Source organism: Stegodyphus dumicola, chromosome X2, assembly GCF_044657685.1.
Source record: "Stegodyphus dumicola isolate Sdum_Otavi_A_Nest chromosome X2, ASM4465768v1".
In the NCBI taxonomy this organism is placed as follows: Eukaryota; Metazoa; Arthropoda; class Arachnida; order Araneae; family Eresidae; genus Stegodyphus; species Stegodyphus dumicola.
Window position 1 is genome coordinate 88,141,127 of NC_140781.1, and position 24,401 is coordinate 88,165,527.

Genomic DNA, 24,401 nt, shown 5'->3' on the forward strand with positions numbered 1-24,401 from the left:
ATTAAATAAATAACCATTAACACGCGTATTGACCTCAGTTTCATTAAGCCCCAGGTACTTTTTATCAATGTATCGTATATTCCGTAGTCTAATATGCTGTATGACACTTTCATTCCCAAATATCAGGTCAAAGACACTTTATTTTCCTTGAATAACAATATTTGTTACTTATATAGACCTTTTTATTTTCCTTGAATAACAATATTTGCTACTTTTATAGACTCTCATTAAACTCGTTTTTTCGACTAAAGTCAAAAACTTTGTACTTGCCGGTATACTATCAACACTGAAATCGTCATGAAACTTGTTAAAGCAGTGGGTGTAACTCCTTCATATAAATATATTGCATTATACAGGTCTGTAAAATAATTTATTTCATTATAATTGTGAAGATAACTATAGACTCCTCTTGATTATAAATTATAGCTTAAAATTAGTTATCAAAACAGAAATTTAGAAAGTAATCCCCGCACTGTCTTAATTCCATCTTATTTATATTGGATTACATATTTTTGCAAACTAATTTATTTTGCCACAGTTATAAAGGTAACTGTATACCTTTTTATAAATAGAAATAATGTCTTAAAATATTGTGCTTGGACACCTTGTTTAGGCATGAGAGCAGGAATTTAGAAATCAGATTAGAATGAAATTAAGAAAATGTACAGTCCCTTGTGTTACGCCTCAAATCTATAGGAATGGAGGATGCGTAGAAATAAACAATACAACTGGCATCCTAAATTAAATTATGAGAATAAATTCCTGTAAACATCCTTCTGCACTTTTTTCTAGTAAATAAACCTTACAACACAAAGTATTTCTCCGGAAACATCAAGAAATAACCTTTGACTTGCTTTTGAAAAGGATGCAGGAATAATAGAAAATAGTCGATAACAACATTCCATGTACCCATAAGGTTTAAATCAGGGAACTGAAATAAACAAGTTGTTTATGTCTAGTTCGAGTTAAAAACCGTAAAAAACCTACTGTTCTGTTTTTATATTTTTTATATATTTTAGAAGAAATGTTCTGGATATAAGCTCCTTATTAACAATAGATTTTACAATAGAAAGTTTTCATTGCCGCTAGGTGAAATTTCCTGTCTTATTGTTTATTGCTGCAAAGCAAAAATCCTTTTTTAAGGAGAAAATTCTGTGCTTCGTGTTTTTGAAACACCCTAGTTTTAGTTCGAAATTACGCTCTGAGAATGATTTTTCTAAGTTAACACTCAGCACATTTCATCCAATTCATGTCAGTACTGTCAGCCTGAGGGAATTGTTAAAAAATATACATATATTAGCTGTTAAGATTTATCTCAAGACATGATATTCCATTAGACCTTTTCTTACAAATTGCTTGATTTTGCTTGCAATTATGCAGACAACATTTACTAATTATAGAGAGAACGTTTAGTGCATTAAGGTGAAGCACGTAATTTGCTACAGTTTGAGGGCATTGTTGCATCGAAAGTAACAAATTTATTTACGATTATGAAAGCCGTCCACGAGAATTGAGCCAGAGAGAATTAATATAAAATCAAGTGTTGCTTCAAAGCGAAAAATGCTGAGAAGAAAAAAAAAATCTAAATTTAACGTTTCAGCTGCCATTGAAATTACTAAAGAAACCTAATAATCAGGAAGAGAAAGTGTTTTCACCTGGGAATTACCTATAACTTCAATGCCAGCCTGTCGAAAAAACAGAGAAAATACTATTGAAATCTACAATTTCTGCAGCAAATACGTATTTGCCTGTGCTTGATGATTCCGGATTATGCCCAAGTCCCTTAATAGAAAATTGTTCTGGATATTACCAAAACTTGGTTTCAAGTTTCAGTTTCTTAAAAGACAAAAATAGACGCAAATTTTTTTAGATGCGCTTTTGTGAATCTGGCCAAACAACGAAAGAGTTATCCGATTTCTTAGAATAATTACGAAAGAGTAAACCTGTCAATTCGGAATTTCAAATTTCATTAAAAAAGAGACTAAGCATTGACGCGATGTTATTGAAAAAATTATCTATGCTATTCAGTTTCATTCAGCGAAATAAAACAGCCTTCCGTGGTTCCAGTAACAAATTATTCGAAAGATATAATAATTTTATAAAGTGTATAGAAATGATCACAAAATTTGAAACTATCAATGCCTGTATATATTAATTAAATTCAAACTAAAAAAATATGCTTCATTACCTTGGAAATAAAATTCAAAATAATACAATAAGCTTATTAGGGAATAACATAAAAGCAAATTATTTTAAATATAAATAAATATAATATAAAGCAAATTATTTTAAATAAAGTCAAACAGGTAAAGAATTTTTCTGTTTTACTTGATTGTACCCCTAATGCTAGCCATTAAGAGCAGATATCAATTTGTATGAGGTATTTTAATTTAGAAAATACAGATATGAGTATTGAAGAAAGGTTTTTAGTATTTTGTATTACAACGGATACGACTGGTGGAGGAGAATTACATTCTTATTAAAAACCTTAGAGGAAAATGGTTTAGATATTAGTAATTTATGCGGCCAAGAATATGACAATGGTAAAAACATGAGAGGTAAGCAGTTTTCGAGTAATCATGCTCAAATTGTTGCTTTTCCGAATTAAAAAGTTACACTAAGTTTAACATAATATGTAACTGCACTTACCTTTTTTTATATAGGAAAACAATAACAACAAGTAATCACAAAAAAGTTAAATGTTGCACAAATTACTACTATTGCAACAGTAGACACATAATAAGAATTAAGCAATTTGTCTAATGCGTCTACCCTTACATACGCATCGGCATCAAGTATTTCCACGTTCAAGACAGAAGAGAGCACCAAAGACGAACTCCTGTCCTAGTTATAACTTTCGGTCAAATAAGACAGTGTGCTAGCAGGAAGGAGCACTCAGACGTGGCAAGGTCGAGGCTGCCTTAACATAGTTAAATGCCCCAAACCCTAGAGGCGATCCAAGAGGCCGCAAACCTATCGGTCGAGCCGACGAGCTAAGACTAAGCTGAGTCGACAGGAATACTCAGAAACTCACATTGCACGCCCCCGCTCTGGAGGGATAATAGAAACATCTGCCATCAACAAGGGCCTTAACCCTGGAGAGCAGAACGAAGTCACTTAAACACTGTCAGAAAGACCGAGCCACCAATCCGGCCTGCTAAGACTACGTCATGCTATAGAGATCTCGGCTTTAGGCGACCCTAGTGAAAAAGAAAGGAAGGAAATGAATGTGCAGTTTTAAGGCTCCAGGCGCCCACTGGAAACTTCAAGCAGTTTAAAGGCTAGTTGAATTCGCCAACTCTATCGACGGGGCTGTTTCGCCCCGGACAACCATGAATATCTGACTATATAGCTCCACCACTACCAACGGAATGAACAAGACTGTACCATGCGGTCCCTGCCGAACCTGAAAAAAACCATCGCCAGCGATGACTCCAGTCCTGTGGAGACTGATTTTAAACACTCGTGGCCGAGACTGCCTAGATACAGATCCTAATCAGTAGCTTCCCAGATTTTACCTGAGTTGACCCCCGGCGAAACGTTCAAACAAGACAAGAATTTTCCTGTTCAAGGCAAGCAGCGAGAAGAACTACTTGTTTTAATGATGGAACGGCGTCTGTTTGACTCGGCGCCGACCTTGCACCTATTGCACCTATTGTCGCACGACCTTGCACCTATTGTCGGCGCGGGCCTGGTCACAGGATATTTAATGACAAGGGGTAGCAGAGGCTGATAGCTTACACTTTCTGTTGTTACTTATATTTCTAGTAACTCGTAAACTACGTGTTTCCCACCGTATATTCACAGGATAGTTCTTGATGAATTTCGTAATCCCGGCATTTAGCAACCTTACACTTTGTATACGGAATCTAAGATGTGTGGACTCATTTTGAATTCCTTTCACACATAGCTATAGTATATGATATTAATCGCACCAGACAACAGGTTCAGACTGTAAAACTCGCAATTATTATCGATATATTTAAACATTTAGATAAAATTATCGAAATAAAAACTATAAACAAATGGTCTCAAATTGGCTCATAGAAAATTAATGTAAAACCATGTGCTCCCAGAAAGATTTGCCTTGAATTTTAAATTGTTAGCTAGTTATATGTTGAACTGTTTCTTCGTGTTTTGTTTAACAGATGACATGTCCCAAGTAGAGGGCAAGAATAGATACTTGCTATATTTGAACTGCCAGTTTTAACACAAAATAGTAATGCGCTATTTACTGGCACCTTAATGAACTCCCAAATGGGATACCTTGCGTGAGTTATCTTAGGAGTAACTCAAGACGAGAGACTAATGAGAATAGAACAGAATCGCTCTCTATTTAAAGATAAGCGATCGTTTTACGGTTTCTTAAAAGGTGAGTAATTTCCTAATCATTAAAAAGGAGAAAAAATAGCTGATGTATAACAGTATCTGCATTACATATACAAAAGCGTTAAAGATGGACAGGCAAGTCATACAAATTGCCTCATACTTCCATTATATTATCTGCAAGTTTGCGCCTAAAACTTCTAATCCAATATTGCTTTTGTATGAGCATTCATAGCAGTACCAAGGAAAAAATTAATGCTTATGAAATGTTCTTTAGATTAAAATTTCATGTCATCAGTTTTGATTTTGTTATAAAAGAATTATTTCGCTTTTCTGTTAAGGATGCATGAATACGAGTTCAGGATCTTTCAATAACTAATGTGCTTTGAGAAAGAAAATTTAGTCATATTTAAATTTCATTTAACGGAATAAAGATAGTCGTTCAAGATTTAATGAGCTGATATGAACGATGCTTAGAGGAAATTTACCTTAATGTTACAAGGCAGAAAGACAATAATATAGCAAAGTGAAATATATTCCTTTTTTTATGTTAATTTGAAACTGTTAGAAAGGAAAACTTAATTTCAAGCTGTTTAATAAATCCCACAGATTATACGTTACCCTCTAATAGAATATTTGATTAGCGTAGCGTAAAGCCATATAAGTTTAATGAAACTGCCATTGTGATGTGTTTAAAATGTATCTGGAATGACTCTGAGGATATTTTATGTATCGGATAGAAATTGAGATTTTAAAAGCTGTTCAATTTGGGTTATTCAGCTTATGAATAGTTTTCTCTTTTAATTTATATTGCTCGATTTTACGTGAAAATTTTCTTGGTCGATGCATATGTAAGTATTCATAATAAACTGCTGGAGAAGATAGAAAATGTAATTTTAGAAGCAGCAGCACTTTGTGTGGCTTCGCTTATTGAATGGTAGTCTTTTCTCTTTTAATTTATATTATTTATATTGCACGCTAGTACGTTAAAATTTTCTTGGCCAATGCATATGTAAGGTTTCGTGATAAATTGCTTCAATAAGACTACGGGTTTCAAAGGATAAATTATTATTGGAATGGAAATTAAATGGATCCATAAAATGGATCGTTGTAACGTAAATTAAGTAGTATTCAAATGCGTATCTATTGGGCAGCACTGGCTTGTAGATTGAGAAGTTGAGACTTCGATGCAGGTTCTTGCTTTCATTATGTTTAAAATTTACGTTTGAAAATCCTAAATGCAGTTTAAATAGGGCGTTATGTAAATTTTTCTTTTATGTCTTTTAACTGTTATTGTTTTAATTATAACATTTAACATTGTATTAAGCTTTTAACTTACTATAACATTTAATATTCTATTAAATTACGGTACTTACGTATTTTGCCAATGACTATGTAGACAAATAAAAAGTCTTGCCAAACAGTGCGATTTAGTGTCAGTACTAGATAAGGGTTATGTCACAATTCACTCATAAGATCGCTTTGGTTTTTATGTAACCCCCGATGAATTTTCAATAAGGTAGCGTAAGTACTTGATCCCTATTTTTGATCTGTTATTTAAGACTTAAGAAGGCCAATAAAGCTACTTTAAAAAGGCCAATAAAGCTAATGAATCACGATCTGAAAGAGATAAATATATTCAATTTAATCACCAATGTAGCTTTATAGTTCCCGATATTAGTGCACTTACTCAAAGCATTGAAAGACTCTGAGGTCTTGAAAAGTGATACAGACGACTGTTTTGTTGTTATTTTAAATATCTTCAGCAATGTTTGGCACCTGATGCGATTGACGCACATTAGTCAATTTCTTTGCGGGACAATCACATAGCTTGAGCTTGTATTTACTCATCTTCATTACATGTCATATTTGCAATTTGCATCTGTTTATTTATTATAAAACTAAATAAAGAGTTATTTGTAATTATTTAATAAACAGATATGTGTTTATTAAATATTCGGTCGGATTAAACGGCGTAACTTTACTGATTACGACACTTGTCGAGAGCCAGCTTTCGCGGTGAACGAGGAAATATCCTAAGTACCTTATTCTTTCTAATGATGCGATGTTCTTTCACGCGTATTTGAAACTTCTTATTAAGCATGGTTTCATATTACTAAAATTATATATAATGTTTTCACTGCTATCCTTAAGATAGAAAACAATAATTTAAACCTAAGCATCTATTATTCAGGAATTTTGTGGTGTTGAGATTTGTCAACAAAATTTCAGAAATGGAAAGACTACAGCATTTGCATGTAGTTTTTATTGAAATCTCATTCATAACATGCCCCTACATTTTTAAGGGTTCTGCCCCAACGAAAATGCGTTCGATCATAAAGAAGGCAGTTGCGGTCTCGTAGCTACAAGTATTGACAAGGGTATGATTTGTCAAATAGTGCGTCTCGACTGGATGGTGTGAGCGATTTGAACTCAGCACTGGATGGTGTCAGCGATTTGAACATTCAGGAGCTTCATAAAAGTTCAGAAGAAATTATAAAGAACTGACAAAATAAAAAGAACTACCTAGAAAAATTCTTATTTTTCTTAATAGCAAACTGGAAATAAATGGTATTGTAAAATTCTGAAACACAAAGTGGACTGAGGAAATTTTTCTTACGTACTTGCCTTCAAACTAACAATTTTATAGAAATTTCAAATCTGTTTTAGATAAATTTGTCCCAGAACACAAAACACTTCTACTATTGTTCTCATTTTGTAAAACTATAAAAGAACAAAAACAAAAATCTAAATTTTTCCCCTTCCCAAAACGATGTATGTGCTCTGAGACATAATATTTTCATCTCGATTGGAAGATCTCTCCGAGCCAAAGAAATTACTTCCTGCGAAAATCTTCTTATTATAGCATGAGAATTATTTCTTGGGAGTGAAACAAAGGAAGTAATTATAGTTAATAAAAACAGGAGCAAGTAACCTCCGCCGAAAAAAATCGCACTGCAGTTTTACCTCGAAATTAAGTCTGCTATTTTTTGAAATAGCTAATGATTGTGCTATCTTTTCTACAGGGTTTATGTACTGCGTACAAGCTTAACCCTTTCGTGATGGTGAAGCTTCCATTAATGAATTAGACATATTGGTAATTTGTACGTTAACATCATTTAGTTTCTTCAGATTTCCATTCGTGTATCAATATATGATTGGTATACTGATATATTTATGATACACTGATATATGGTATACTCATATATGATACCCTCTATATATCAGTATACTCGTATAATATATAATCGCTTTTGCAGTCGGTGTGCTAAGTTTATATATGGTTGATTTTCCTTACAGCTTTCCGAATCAATCCCATTAACCAAGCTGCTGTTTTTCAGAATTTGTTACTCAACTCATTATTTATCAAAATTTAACAAGACAACAAAATCTAAATCCCTTATATTTGAAACAGATGAATAGAATTGAACATCTTTTGAACGTAGCAATTTACCAACCGCACTTATGTTTCTGTACGTAATGCTACTGCTGATTAATTAACGTTTACTGATATTTCGCAAAATGATAGGAAACAAATGCACTTTATTCATATCAAGAAAAATTTCTTTATGCGCTAGTTAAATGCGTAGTGGTCAGTTCACATAACGTTACTGCAACTGTTGTTAGCTAATTTGACACGTTTAGTGGGTACCGGATATAAGCCAATATGACGCATTTAATTGATGCCGGATATAACCGGTCCTAATTATGAAAGTGTTCGATATCTTATTTTCAACTAAATCAAGGAAAAAATTTCAAGGACAATAATTTGTTACCAATAAAACTGTGAATTACTATAAACTGAAGAAGGTGTTAGGAAAAGTAAAATTTTATTAGAATTGTGTAACACAAATTTGAAGTTTTCCCCCTAGTTTCTTACATAATGACGTTCTGATAAATTTATCAGTCCCCTTCTATTCTCTCTCTCTATATATAAATAACTATGTGCTTTGGATATTATTTAGTCTTCAAGACCGTTTCCTCTTCACTTGAAATGGATTCGGACAATTACTGCGTGTGGGGCCAGTGAAATGTGATCTCAGACTATACATGCCACCAGCAATTGAGCGGTAAAGTCGCTGAGCACTGATAGTTCGGCCTGGGGTTCGAATTCCGATGAAAGGGCTAGCGTTTCTTGGTTTTCCTTATGTGTAACTTGAATACCTGGCAGTTTCCCTTAAATCTCCTCCACGGGTCATTCCTCCCTTTGGAGGATATAACTGTGTAAGGTGCCTTGATCAAATGAAAAAAAATTAAAGAACTTCAACATATTTGCAGTAATAGAATGTCACGTTACTAGGCTCAAGCGATAAAATTGTTAAGCGGTCTAGTGTCAGCAATATGAGAAGTTTAAAGTAAGTTGATGTGTTACAATTGTGAATGTTTAAATTTTTCTCTTAGATAACACTAATGTAAACTCTTTTAAAAATGTATTCATCCTGAAGAAAACTGCCTTTTAATTAATGTCTTTTCTTTTATGGAATTAACCCAACCGACAAAAACACAGATAAAAATTATCATAAATATATTTGTATCTAGAGCATGTGTATCAGAGGAGTTCTTTTTTAAAAATATTTTTGGTTTTGATAGCGACACTTTGCGATGGTGGGAAATATATTAAGGACGTTTTTCAAATGAAATAAAAAAGTTAAAACTTAAATGAAGCATTAAAAGTATTTTTTATACAAATATTATTTAGTATTCACTTTTGACCAGAACCTGAGACGCTGTTGACTGTAACATAAATTTGTAGTATGAAATATTATTTTACACCATTTCATACCTATAATAATAGACTTTTACTCAACATGGTTATTAATAATATTGTTTCAAATGCCTGGCCACTTTCAACTTAATGCACCTGTTCCGGAATGTTAATGCTCATTGGTCGCTGTCTCACCACCGAAAACTAATGTGAGCCACAAGAGACGATCGATTTTATACCCATAAAAACGTTAAATTCCTATGCACATTTGGTGGAGAACATCCAAAGAATGGCCTCGCAGCCCTCTTTACTATCAAATCTTTAAACAGTACATTCGACTCGCCAGTATTTTAATTGCCTCCATGCCTCACAGATATTGTATATTTAGGAACTTCCAAGCCTTCTGCGGAATTCGAACCTGGACCCAACGATACGGTAGTAGTCAGGAATGATAACCATTATAATGCTCAGGACGACTGGTTATTACTGTTTACATAAGTATTTGAACTCAACTACGAATGCATAACATATCTATATATGTCCTAAACTACTTCCTAAATACTTATTTTGTACGGCTATCGTGCTTGGCAACATGTTCTTGCAAAGAAAGTTAAAAAAAGAAATTTGAGAAAGATTCCAAGAAGAATTCGTTTTCGTATTGTCAGTGGTTATGGAACCTTAAGCTATGAGGCTACATTTGGTCTTGAAAGAGTTCCGCATATTGATTTCGAAATTTAACATAAGAATAATATTTTCGAGGCATTGGCAACTGATACTTTGGAAGACTGCGTAAATGGAGATATCCCCTTCTCTAAGCTTCCTCATCCAGTTACTTTAGAGCCCATAAATTTCTGCGATTATAAAAAGACTACTGAAATGAGTTTTCATATGGTTTTCTTAACAGATGGCAGGAAGATAAACAACAAGTTTGGCCTTGCATTTGTTATTTTAGACACCGTATACGGAATGAATGCACAGTTTTTCAAGCAGGACTTCTGTGTATTTATCTTGCCGTTAGATGGATGAAGGACTGTGGGACAACATCCTCAATGTATTTTATTTGTTAAGACTCTCTTTCTTCCCTTCACCTTTTGAACAGTATTCTCAGCAGCGACAAATTAATTATCGAAACCCTATTAACTGTCAGTTCGTTTTAAAATAGATGAATTGATATCCGTTTTTCTTATTTATGTGCGTGCTCATCACGGTTTCCATAGAAAGGATTCCATAGAAATCCATAGATCACGGATTGGATTGGATTATTGAGAATACGGCAAAGCACACTAGGGCTATCTGACGAAGAGGAGAATTGCCTTCGTGGAGGACTTTCTAACGGCTCGTATACGCGTTACACATAAGGAAAACCACGAAAACGCCCATGCAGCCAGCCTGTTCGCTGGATTCGAGCCTCGAACCGAACTACCAGTGTTCAGCGATTTTACCGCTCGGCCACTGGTAGACGCTCCAAAGAAAGGAAAGAGATGATTTCTTAGCTAAAGATGCTTAAATTTACCAATTGATATCGATATTAACGTTCCAAAGACCTACTGGAAGTCCTTTCACTATAAGAAGCTTTTAGCTAAGTGGAATGAAGAATATATTTACCTTGTAATGCTGAGATCACCAAAAAGTTCTTTCCTCCTATTTACCATAGATTGCATTAGAGTGTTTCCTCTCTATAAATTTTAAAGTTTCTCATTTTTTTATCTGTTCACGGTAAATTTGCAAATTACCTATTTCGTTTCAATCTAAGATCAAACAATTTATATTGTTGTTCAAAAAGAGTACCTCAAGACGAAGAAAAATTTGATTTTCTCATGCCCTACATTTTATGGCCCTAGATTATACTTGCAGAGCGATTTGAAAATGTTCGGAGTGACTTGGCCAGTGAACTTATCTGTTTCCGTGAAGTCCAAACTGCTGTTCTCTGCTTTTGTTTATTTTATTTATGCATGCCAACTTTTAATGTTTTTGTTAACTTACTTCTGTAAGCCCCGAGTTGTACATCTGGGGTGCATAGGGAGATTCTATGTGTTAAAATTTAAAAAAAAAATACTTCTTGACCTAAAAGGCATTAGGCATTGGAAAGATTTTCATTTCAATGAATTTAACACATAGAAATTCAAATAGCACAGAACTGTATAATTGCACTTTTTTACTTAAAAGATTTTATCAGGTAAATTCTCTGTTAGTAATATAAGAAGTAGAAAACTTTGTGCCTTAAAATAATAAATATATGACTGCGCACTCGAACCAATTACTGCTGTTACAGATTAGATATGCAGAAGATTTAATTTCATCTGATCCATTCTCTTTGATTTCAGAGAGTGGACTTTCATACATGAAAAGTCAGAGTTAAATGGAGTTTGAGTATTTAGAGTTGATGGAGCTTAAATGATTTAAGTTTAAATGGAATTTGAGTTAAGTACCCTCAGGTACGAAAACGGGTAAAAAACATGGAACTGTGGACATATAGTCATTTGTTAACCGTCTTATGCCTTCTACTATATTACTTATGCAAAATATTGTGACTTGTAAGTGAATATTATATTGTAATGCAGGGGTATCTGTTTTCCTGATTACTTTAGCTACATTTCTCTCAAATTGTAGCAGAATCTTGAGGAAAAGAAGAAAGAATTCACTATGTTATTTTTCTATAAGAAACGATTTAAGGATTTATTCATAATCAAAGGTTTGAAATCTAAAACAAAATTTTCTTTTATTTCTTGCTTTCAAATATTCATTTTTGATTTTGTATGATTATTTTGCTTTTCTGCAATTTGTGAATGAAAATATTTCGTTGTAATAGAAAGGGTTGCAGAATATTTAAAATAGCAGTGGTGGGTTAAAATCCTAGTTATATCATAAATACGTTGCTCTGTGGTGCTAGGGTTTGCTCAGAAAATGTTAGGTTCATTGAAACAGCTTTGGTCGAAGACATTCAAAACTTTAGTATTAACTTTTAAATAATTTGCCACATAACCATATCAAAAAAAGGGCTATAATTATACTTTTGGATACATACATACATATATATAATTACAAAACAATTTCTTTAGAAACAAAATATAATCATGCCTAGTATTTTCTCCACCTATATATATCTCGATATATATATATCAGCATATATATATATATATAAGTAAAGACATAAAGTAAAAAATTTAGAACTAAATTTTCACAAACACCAAAAATTGAAAGGCTTATATTTTCTTTCTAGTTTTGGTTTATTTAATTATGGCAAAGCACACTAGGGCTATCTGCCTAAGGGAAGGGATGCATTCGTGGAGGACTTTCTAAGGGAACCTGGTTCGTATACACGTTACACATGGAGAAAACCACGAAAACGCCCATGCAGCCAGCCCGTTCGCGGGATTCGAACCTCGGATCGAACTACCAGTGTTCAATGAATTACCAGTGTTTACCGCTCGGCCACTAGTGGGCCACCATATTTTCTTTCTAAAAAATTGTTTTGCAATTATATATATATATATATGTGTGTGTGTGTGTGTGTATGTATGTATTAAAAACATACTTATATAAACTAACTTATAAAGTAAGTGGATAATTTTAAATCTATAATATTCGCCCAAATGTATTTAAAATGGCGTTGACAAAAGTATTGCTGTAATTAATCAAAGTATTTCGGGAACGTTATAAGGTATTTCTCCCCCTTCCCTAGCGTGCCTTCGTGGTGTAGTGGTTCTGCACGCTGGGCCGGTATTCCAGAGGTCCGTGGTTCGATTCCAGGGGAAGGCGTTGTTAATTTTTCATCTTGCCTGCTTCCAAAAATATACCTAATGTCTCTACAAGTGGCGCCCGAACTAAAAGGGTTGTGATGATGATTCTCCGCACCCAGGATTCGGCGACTAGATCCCCTAAAACCCCAGTCGCCCTTTAAAAAGGGGAGTATATAAGGTATTTCTCCCACTTCCCTAGCGTGCCTTTGTGGTGTAGTGGTTCTGCACGCTGAGTCGGTATTCTAGAGGTCCGTGGTTCGATTCCCGGCGAAGGCGTTGTTAATTTTTCATCTTGCCTGCTTCCAAAAATATACCTAATGTCTCTACAACGTAATGCATTGAGTCCAAATGTACGATTAAACTAATACTTTAAAGACCAATACTGAAAAGACGATATCTTACTGGATTCAACAGTAAACAGAACTTCCCTAGCTTTTGAAATTTCCTTGAATGTTAAAATGAGTACGTTTTACTTATCGTAACAAATATATGCCAAATTTGTACGTAACACAGGATTTATGTTTTAATTTCAATAAAGAATTGTGCATTAGATACTTATGTTTTAATGCCTAACGTGTTATTCATCAATTTTCTTAAAGGAAAGATATTAAAATTGTAGAATAAAACCTTTCCATATTTTTAATATGTATGTGTTCTAGTATATAAATATAGTATATGCGAAGATTCTTGAGTTTAAAGATCCAATCAGTTATTTGCCCAAAATTTCGTGTTAGATACATTCACCTTAAATAATTATGTAAGAATTTTTTAAAGGCTAATTTAGTTAATACCTGGGATTATTCACGGAGAAGTTTTCATGAATTACTATTTTCTAGAGCTTTTACGCAGAAGAATGCAACTTTATTGCAATGATAAATAATAAATGCATATAGTAGAAAGTTTATTAAAATTCTCTTAAGTCTTTCAACTTAAGGTAGCCATTATAAGCAGGCTGTTAGGATCTGATGGAAAATATGATAACAGGAGACAACAGGGCAAGATGGTCCACTATTTGGGTGCTAAATAAATCGTAGAAGTAAACATGTGTCAGATTTTAGGATACTAACGATAAGAAATTATGAAACGTTGCCACATTTTAGGTTATTCGAGAAAGAAGAAATAGCATGAAGAACGACTGTGTACCGCTTCAAAGAGTTAATGAGATAACTTCTGAAACAGGTATACTCGGGCAGAAAAAGGGTTTGAGGAAATGAGATAGAAGTCGTGCGTTAGTAGTTGGTCAGTCAAAAATATTTCTTGTGGAATCCAGGTTTTCTTCTGAAAACAGTACTTTCAGTGAAGAACTAATGCACTTGCATTAAATGCAACGAGAAGACGAGGATGTTAAGAAATGCAAACGTGATTTTAATCTCATTTGGGCATATTTTATGAGTAAAATAAGATTTTTTTTCTATTATTACTTACAATTCTTAGTGTTTTGCGCAGTTTTTTGTTTTTTGTTTTACGGAAGGGAGCTGGTAACTATTCTGATATTTTGAATCTAAAGCAAACCGCGTTAGCGTCCGGTATTGAAATTTCGATATATAATTTATGGTAACATAATAGTACTCATTATTTACTTTTGCTTATGTGATGTTTACATGCATAATTTTTGAAATTTTGTCTTTCCGATTTTATCGTACTTCTTTCATTTTAAATAGTTATGAAATAAAATATCTCGAAAAATCGAAATCGAAAAAAAATCGAATTGTTAAGAAATTAAAAGTTGGTCTTTCAAATTTTATAAAGCAAATGCTCCCAAATATTGATACATATCCTTGAAGATTAAAATACTACTTACCTTCTCCCTAGAAGGAGTCTTTATTAAATGAACGCCTGCAATCCATAGTATTTTAGGGATCTGTTTCCATTAATTTATGATTTACAAATATAGTAATTAAGACAATATGATTTTAACGTTTGAAAGCGTAGATCAGCTACTCTATATCCTGCTGCTTTATCTTCAAACATTCATTATTATATTTGAAATTAACGATTTCTAGAAAAATTACTGTTGATACATGCAACATAGAATGCAATGAAGTTTAGAACAGCATCCCCTTACCTTGGATGTCTAATGTCCGGAAGAGTCCTGTTTAAAGAAATGAAATCGCTGACAAGAGCATTAAAACCATTCTCTTTATACAAGTCTTCTTTTGTTTTCTCAAGTCCAAGAGGCAAGACAAAAGGAGCTCCTTGTTCGCCAGGACCATGAGGAATGGAAACACTTGTCGGCTCGTACCACGATTTTTTTAGTGGTTCCTGAAAAAAAAACATAGCAGTTTGAAATATAGCAATTTGAAATAAATTTACGCGCATTTTGCGTCCATGTGCTTGGAAACTAATGATTTTTGAATAATGCACAGACAGTTGTAATAGTTTAGAAGCAGTGTTATTATGTATATATTCAGTAAAATATAAAGACGTTTCATTTATAATACTTCCTATTATTATCAGTGGCTCCTTAATATTTATTGTATATGTTCTTAAGAAGCATAAATTGTAATCTGAAATTCTGACTAAGCATTGCATTTTATTCAGAAAATAAATTTCATGTAAATCTTTAGAAGACTGGCATGTAATAAATGCATTTCGACAAACTTATTTAGGCTTTTATATTAAAATAGGAAGGAAAAAGAAGGGGTTTTACGTAAAAGGAAAATCCTTACTATTTTAAAATCTCAAATATTTCAGAGAAAGTCTGCTGTTAACAATTTTCAGACAATACGATTCTATAAAGCTTTCGAATTATTAAACCTTCTTCTTTTGATTTGATTTTTATGAAATAGAGTTTTATTCAAGGGAAATAGCCTGTCAAGCTGATTTAGGACCAGAATTGTATTATAAAAAGAAATTAAAGTTTTCACGTATTATTTTATTTAATGTAGATTGCATTTGGTGATTTAATTTCAACTAAGTTCGGTCGGTTGTAAATTTTAGAACAGAATTATGAGACTTCAGTTTTGAAATTAATAATTTTCCTTTCTGCTACTTTTGTGTCATGCTATAAATCATATTCCATTAATTTTTGCATGTCGGCCCCAATTCCTACTAAAGGAATGTAATGGAAATCTTGACGACACTTATTGCAACTGTTAGAAAACAAGAGCACTGATTTTCAAAAGAATTTTTAAATGCGAAATATGATAGCCTGTCGTATTATCGTACTTCTGAAAATGTTGTAACGGCTAATTTAAGGCAAATGCAATAGTTAATTATTTCATGTTAAATGAAAGTAAACTGTACTGAAATGAAATGCAAAAGTTAATTATTTTATGTTAAATGAAAGTAAACTGTTGTGAAATGAAATGTAAAAGTCAGTTATTTCATGTTAAATGAAAGTACATTATAGTGAAATGAAAAAAAAGTTACGTAACCCTTTTATTTTTTTTATGAATATGAAATTTTGTATTTAATCCTTTCGCGCTATGTAAATAACTGACACTTTCTCCGACATTCACTGTGCAAAGGATTAAAATCGTACATTCATCCTCATACGTATCAGTGTTTTGTAGTCTGTTCTAATTATTGTTTGATGATGATTGATGCTCCATTTTAAAATATTAAACTTATAAGAAGGTGAATTCGATTTAGCTTCCGAAGTGTTAAACTCGGAAGAAACTGTGTGTATGTTAGATGCTCAGTTTATCAGGTACATACTGATTATATCAGCGTCAAGAATTACGAACTCCCGTATACTCGCAAGAAGCCAATATCTAGCAACCAGATCTCATTTGTCTTTATTAACTCCAGCATCGTCACTGTATTGTTTCCTATTAGACCCTGTTGCATTTGCAACATTTGCAAAACTCCATAACTTGGCGTTTTCAGGAATATCTTCTAATTAGGAATGTCGTCCCAAACTCATTCACTCGCAATGATCAACTCATAAATTAATTTTTTGGATTAAAGTATCAGCTTTCAAACAAAATACAATTATATTTCAACTTCTATAAAGAGATGGTACTTTTTTTTTCCAGAAATGTTTCGTTATGTTGGTTATCTTTCAGATTTTTCATTTGCATAATTTTATAATGTACCATACATATTTTCATGTAAACTTTAAAAACACTTTTAATGGTTCCTATTCTTAGCCTAATTTCCCATTTATTTCTCACACATCTAAATTATTTTAGTTGTATACTAATTTAATTTACTTTATTTAAGTTACAATATGTTGAAGTAAAATTCTTAGGCAATAATAATTAAATTCTGAAATAAATTTTATATATATATATATTGTTTTGTTAAATTTCGGGCGCTTTTCTATGTTTTAGTTGATACCTGTATGACGGTTCTTCTTCAAGTTGTGTATTATAAATCTGAGTAAAAGTAAATTTCCTATGCTCAAAATGGAAAAATGTATATATGTTACGTATCAAAACTATATTTTTAGTATTCAGAATTACTCCCTAGATCTTAGCTCAGGGTGAAAAATATTTGAAAACAGTTTACAGCAAACAATTTGAGACGGTATTAAAGCAAAGTTTAAAAACTATGAAGCAAAATAACGTATTTCAATCAGTTTTTTTTTCGTAGCTTATTTCTCTTGGAGAAATCAAAGTCCAATTAAAAACCTTTTCTGAAATGTCTGATTAAAATAACTTGCAAAGAGTTTAAATGGAAAGCAAGTATGATATTAAAAATGTTTCCTTTTTTTCTCTTTGAGGAATTATGTAAAATGTGTCGAAAAATTACAATGGATTCCTGAGGGTAGAAAAAAGGAAATTTTTCTCCGCGTTTTCTTAATGACCTGTAGCTAATCAAATTATTTTTCCATTTACTGTTAAAACAGTGTTTTTCGGAGTAAAGGAAAAGAGGACATTTTTAGAAAATTTTCTTTCAAGTTTCCTCTTTTGAGAAGCAGAATAAAACTGCTCTGAAAGTGATTCATGTATCTCACCTCTTGTTTTTCCTTTCTGTTCTAATTGTTTTTCGAGCTAACAAATGGAAACTAGAAGTTTCTGTGAATTGTTTTTTGAAAAATGTTCCTTTTTTTTAACTCATTGTATTAATGTTACTCGATACGCTATGCTAAATGTATTTTTTTATTACGGTAACATAATTCGAGTTCAGGTTTCTAAATCAACTAAGCGAAGAATATAATCTTCTTTATAACTGAGAAAAGCATTGATAAAAATAATTTTTTAAGCAGGGCATACAATGATGAATTTTGCTACATTGATAATAATTTATGAGTATCCTTAAATTCTATATTAATTTAATTAGATTAAGCAAGTCAATATGTGATACGGATTTAACATTTCGATAAATTAAAAGGGATTAAATATTATAATCAAGCAAATGTGCATTTTCTTTTTCTTGTACAACTAGTTACTGATATCTATCCTTAAAGGTGCCATGTAATAAGTGCTGTTTACTAAGCAGATATTTCTATAGCTAAAATGAAAATTTTCATATTTTCATAATATTGTATTTGAATTGTGTAACTCAAATACACGATAATAACTGTAATGAATGATGCAAACACATAACGTTATCGTAAGATAATATTATAGTTTACGAATGCATAATTTTGATCCTGGTAAAGAAGAACCTACTAAAAGTTTAATTCGAATTAAATTTTCCGTTGTTAATAACCTTCCCGTGCGTAACGTGAATACTAGCCAGTTTCAATCAGAAAGTCCTTAACGAAGGCATTCCTCCTCTTAAAAAGACAGCCCCAGTGCCGCTGACGTATCTAAATAACCTTAAGCTAATCGACACTGAAAGAAAGTGGAACTAAATATTCTGATTCATTCTGAGACTTAAAATAGATGCATACATTCCTTGCATTCTTTGTTTGCAATAAAACTTAAAAATTCAAAATTGATAACTGTTTATTACAATTCTCCATTAAAAAATAGAACTTTTAAGTTGAGTCTTGTAATATCTTACAACTGCAAAATTATTCTGTTCTAAATTCAGTAATATTTAAGCCCGATAAAAGAGACATAAGAGTCCTCGTTTTTCTTCTTCTAGTTCATCAAACAAGCATAAGATGAATATAACTTTTATTTGGCACGCACTACGTGCCTGTAGCAAAAGGCGTGCCAAAAGAGTGCTGTCTTCGAAACTCCCGTGTCTCGTGAAAACCTCAAAAATGCGTTAACTAAGACAGTTCTTTAGAGTTATTAGAAGACCTTAAATAATGAAATGAAATAGTTACTCCTATCCTCGCAGCTAACAGTTTTAACCATCTGATCGGGATCGCGTCTTGTTCTACCACTCGTCAACATATTCCAAATCTTCAAGAGGTATTCCAGATCCTCAAGCACGAAATATGATTATTGAGGCCATATTTGCAGGCTTGAAAACTTCTATTCTTAGGTAATATGAACCATTTTAATAAAACAAATTACGATGCGCATTTTATGTTTCCAAACATTCTTTTAAATACACTCATGTGCAACATTAAGAGAATATGCACATTATGTCGATGTTTTGAAAAACTAATGAACGTATTTCAATGAAATTTGGTATGAATATACATTCATACTTGAGAAACAGGTGTACCATCAAGCAATCATTTTAATTGAGCATGATTATCAGTAAAGCTCACAATACAGGAATGTCCAAAATCCACGTTGTGATATCGAACTGCAAATGAATCGTCTAATATGGTGTATGGTCCTCTGTCGCAGACAGACAGATCACGCAGCATGACGGCATACCTGACGGCAGGCAGTTGAGGAGTCCCTGTGACAGTCGATCCTACTCCTGCAGCAAGGCAGTTTTTAACTCCTGGATGGCTCTTGGAAAGGGGTAGAGAGATGAAATTGCTCTCCCAAGAGCATCCCAAACATGCTCTACGATCTCCTCTTTGTGTCTCATAGCAGTCAGGAAACCTTTGTCAAACGCATATAAGAGTGTGCGACCATCCAACATAATGTCTGCCCAAACCATTACACCTTCCCCATCATAATGATCCTTTTCCCTATTGAGGGAGGAATGGTATCGTGTTCCAGGCTCTCTCCACATACAAGTACGCCAAGAATCACTTTAGAGGCTAAATTTCGACTCATCTGTAAAACGCAAGACGTTCCACTGCAGTCTGGTTCACGGTGCACCATGCTAAACGCGCTCACTTGTGTGCCGCCGTTTGGTGAATTTTCTGATTGCAACTTGCAGTGGATATGGTCACCTAAAGAACAATTATGCGCATAACTTTCAAAGTTTAGCTACTTCTGCTGAGATGGTTGCGATAATAAGTACCATCAATACTTAACAATAAAGATAAAAGACAAAAACAAATGTATTTGCAGAAGTGAATCCAAGAACAGGCTGGTAACGTACAATGTTCAGCGAAAGCTTAAAAAACTTTAACAAATTTTCTAGTGCAATATTAAAACCTGAAATCTTTCAGATTTTCTATCTTTCTTTTATTTTCCGTTTGGCTATGATGAGAGCAGCGTATGTAAAATCTACTTCAGAGCTTTGCTTGCAAAATAACTCTCTCTTAAAGTTTTCATAAAAAATAAGTAGTTTTCTGACAGACGTCAATATTTATACAATTGCAAGAAGAAACGAGTATTTTTCTGGAAAATGCCAAAGCTGTAAAGTGTTCTTTGGTAAAGCTTCCTTTGAAAATAAAGATAATTAATATATCATCGGTTCTGTGTGCATTCAATCCATTACGAACCCGTACGCACGCAACAATATGTTAACATTTTTCAAGGGTAATTGTTCATCTCATATACATGATTTTAATATATTTCTTAAGGTACTCTAATTTTTATCTTAATTTCAAGAGCAAGTTTTCTTCCCATATACTATTATTTGCATTTTAATGTCCGTATTTATTTCATAATTGTTCTTATATGATTTTAATAACTTCATAATTTTCTAGCTTAATTGTAGTTTCAAGACTCCATCTACGTTTATTAAGAAGAATAACTGTATGTTTTCTCAGTTTGATATTTTAGTATAAATTCACAGTTTTCATTTTTACTGTTTCATCCAAATTCTTTATTATAATCATTTACACTATAATTTTCATATTACTTCCAGTGCCTAATATTTCTTGGTTCAGCATTTTAGTTTCAATTTCTTTTACTCGTATCATTCTTTTCAAAATTCTTGTCTCCTTCCTGGATAATTGGGGCTTGTAAGACTGGATGCTTTGGTAGACAGCTTTCTAAGTAAAACCTTTTCGTTTTCTGCACGTACAAAGAAATCTCTATCAGGAAACTCTTTCAGTCTGAGATGGGAATATTTAATCATCTTTTCAAATTTTATTTCAAAGCTTTTAAGTATGAGCACATGCTATTATTACGTTATCTATTTTATTTGAATTTCATTTCGTACCAACCTAATTCACTACCCGATTTAATTGTTTCTCGCTTTATGTCCTATTTCACAATCACTCATATGACAGTTTTTACCATTTAAAATGTCCAGTATTAAATTATTACTCCTTTCAGAGTAGGATTTGTAGAGCTGCATTAAAATCACATTTCTTTTTATTCTTTATAATGTACCCCCGAAGCATAATTGATATAAGATAAAAAGCGACTCTCATTTGTTTGGACACTTGTAAAACTTTCCAGGGTTTCAGATTTTACTAAAACAATGGCTGAGTGACTAAAATACAGAAATACTGGCGAGCTCGCGTAGACTTCTTTTCTGGACAGCTGAATGTGCGGTTATTTGAGTTTTTTTGTTTCGTTCTCTGAAACACGTAAACGCGGGCTAGTTTAAATCAGAAAATCAGCCTCATACCTTTATATCGATTGCTCAGGTGTGATTTTCCATAAAAAATATAAGCTCTGTGAAATCGCGAACATATTATAAAAATTTAGGGAAAGAATGATCTTAATTTCCAATAAAATCCACCAGTGGCCGAGCTGCTGAAGATCGGTGGATGCTAGCTGTATGGTTCATATTGTGCTTTTATCCAATACGAGTCAGAAAGTCCTTCATGGAAGCCCCCTTCCCTTAAAGAAACAGCTCTGGTGTGCTTTTGCGTACTCCAATAACCTAACCAATTTCATCAGTGCATAAGTTGCCTTTCAAGATTATTACTATTTCATGCCTTTCGTTTTAGCACAATGCGAGAAACATATATACATTTATGCAGATTCTTCAATATTTAATTTCTTTAAATATAATTCAGGGCGATAATATTTGGTGGCTACAATTTGAAAAGTGAACCGACATTTATAGTGAGCCAACGCAAAATGCCAAAATGAAATTAATGGTCCTTCTAGGCAAATTGGCCCTTTGGATTAAAAATTGATGAGCTTAAAGAATAAGAAACAAAAAGTAGAATCAAATTTAACATATTGCATTCTGAACGAGAATATTTACAGTTTCACATCTGCTCTAGCAGAAAACAGATCGCCTGCTAGAGGACGCGCAATATACTCGCGTTATTAGTAATACAAAGCGTATGAAAATTAATGTTTTGCATGCCACAACAAGTTCCCTTTCCTCACGGCTTAAACAGTAGAAATGGGCAGTTGTGCTACCCCAATGTACAAGAATTCGAAGTCGAAGCTTACGTAGAAGGATGTTTTACTTGATTTATAAATATAGAGACATGTTTACATGCCACTACTATCAGAGCGGGGTTTGAGTGGTCCTGGATTGTTTAACTAGAGAGGCATTATCATGAAGGGATGGACGATACACCACATTTTTGACAGTTCACTTATAAGGTATTTCTCCCGCCTTCTTAGCGTGCCTTCGTGGTATAGTGGTTCTGCACGCTGGGCCGGTATTCCAGAGGTCCGTGGTTCGATTCCCGGCGAAGGTGTTGTTAATTTTTGATCTCTCCTGCTTTTCCAAAAAGTACCTAATGTCTCTGTAAACTTACCAGAGAATCCACAGAACGGATTGGCTAGCTTGCTCCTCTGATTCAAAACTCATTGAAGATGTGTGGGATATTTTAGGTAGACACCTAGTGGAACGATCTTACCCTCTGGAGAACATCAGACAACTGAAGAAGATTCTCTTTGAAGAACTGAAACCTTTACTCCAAGAACCGTCAGATAATCGGGTGTTTAGTATCGACAGATGTGGCAACGCAACCATTGCTATAAGGGGAGGTCATATTCCTTACTAAGGCTCACGGGTTTGTTGTTCTCTTTCTTGGTTAAATAGTTGTTTGAACCAATGTCTTTCTGTCAATAAAGCCATTTTTTATTTGATCCGTACTGTAGCCGTCCTATTCATTTTTTGCTGTTATACTTTTCTCATCCTTTAAGTACTACATAAGTACAACATTGTGCCTCTATTGTACGAATTTCATGCTTCCAAGTTGAGTATTTTCAGAATTACGGAGAAAATCAGATAGCTGCTTAAGTTCTGCTTAAGTTTTGCAACCCAGGGTATATTTAACATTTTGTATACAGTAAAAACGTTCGAATTATAGTAGTTAAAAATTTACATTTTTAAAACATTTTTGATAAATAATGAAAATAAAGTAAAAAGAAATATCTTAATTTAGCTTTCAGGACAGATCAGGCACTTTTAATCGTATGATGATAATTCATATTTGCTACAGAAACAGACCATTTTAACGTTTCCATCATATTTCTGAACGTTTCATTATTGTATAGAAAACTATTGTAACTTAACGTAACCAAGAAGAGGAAAAACATTATTTAATTGCGAAGTGGGTGCTAGACTGCTCTTCAGAGTACAGGTTTTACAAATAAATATTCCACTGATCTGAAACCAGTCATTCATCTGTGTTTATAACATATATTATTTCCTTTCATATTGTGATCTTGATAGTAGTGAGTCTGAAATAACTTGGTGCGACGAACTTTTAATAAGAGTTTTGCGAAAGGAAAAAATAGAGCAGTTACAGAAATCAAAATCAATGTAATACTCGTAGTTTTTTACATTTTAATAGTGTCTATTTCAGTCAGTCATAATTTAATTGCTTCAGTGATTAATGATAAAATATACAGTAATGCTATATTTACGTAACAAAAATGACATAATTAAATTTTACTGCCTGAATGATCAGCAGAAAAGTAAAGATTGAAGACTTGGTATTTATAATATATATCACATGGATGGCTATATTTTTTTGAATGCTTGCTAACACTAAGCCATAGATCCACGGAAGCACACATTTCAGATAAAAAGAGGAACGAATCTGAGGAGACGATAAAGAGGTAGTTGAGCAAAACAAACAAAAATTCAAAAGTTATTTAAGAAAAAATCTAGCACTGCCAACCAATAAGCATATCAGGAGGTGACATATTTAACCCTTTGGATAAATTCTTCTCATTTAATGAACTACGACAGGAAAACAGCGCATGCTATATGCATGCGCAGTTTACACATACAAACGAAACACTGATAGTTCAAAGACAGGGGCCATTGCTAATGTGTTAATAATGTAGGGTCATAGCTAAAATTAAAGCTAGGGAAAGAAATTCAACAGCGGCTGTTGCATTCTTCACGGACACCCATTAGTCCCGAGGAAAGTATCTTCTGAACTTATGGTACACTTGAATGACGCTATAAAAATAATAAATTAAATCGTAATCTTTTCAAATCAGGCTTTCCGAACTAATGTGTGAATTTCGGGAAGCCACCATGAGTCCCTCGTGATACACGCTGAAGTAAGGAGTGTGCCTCCAGGAAAAGCGCTGACACCTTTGATGGAGTTG

General features: G+C 33.2%; 1 protein-coding gene across 2 annotated transcripts in view; it reads right to left on the reverse strand.

Annotated features, from left to right (window-relative positions):
• Nucleotides 1-24,401, reverse strand: part of LOC118187809 (putative polypeptide N-acetylgalactosaminyltransferase 10) — a 301,999-nt gene that overhangs the window by 172,298 nt on the left and 105,300 nt on the right. For both annotated transcript variants that reach the window (XM_085809137.1, XM_035358083.2), the window contains exon 3: nt 14,837-15,033. In XM_085809137.1, the coding sequence (XP_085665263.1) occupies nt 14,837-15,033 (197 nt within the window). The remainder of the gene's footprint in view (nt 1-14,836; nt 15,034-24,401) is intronic.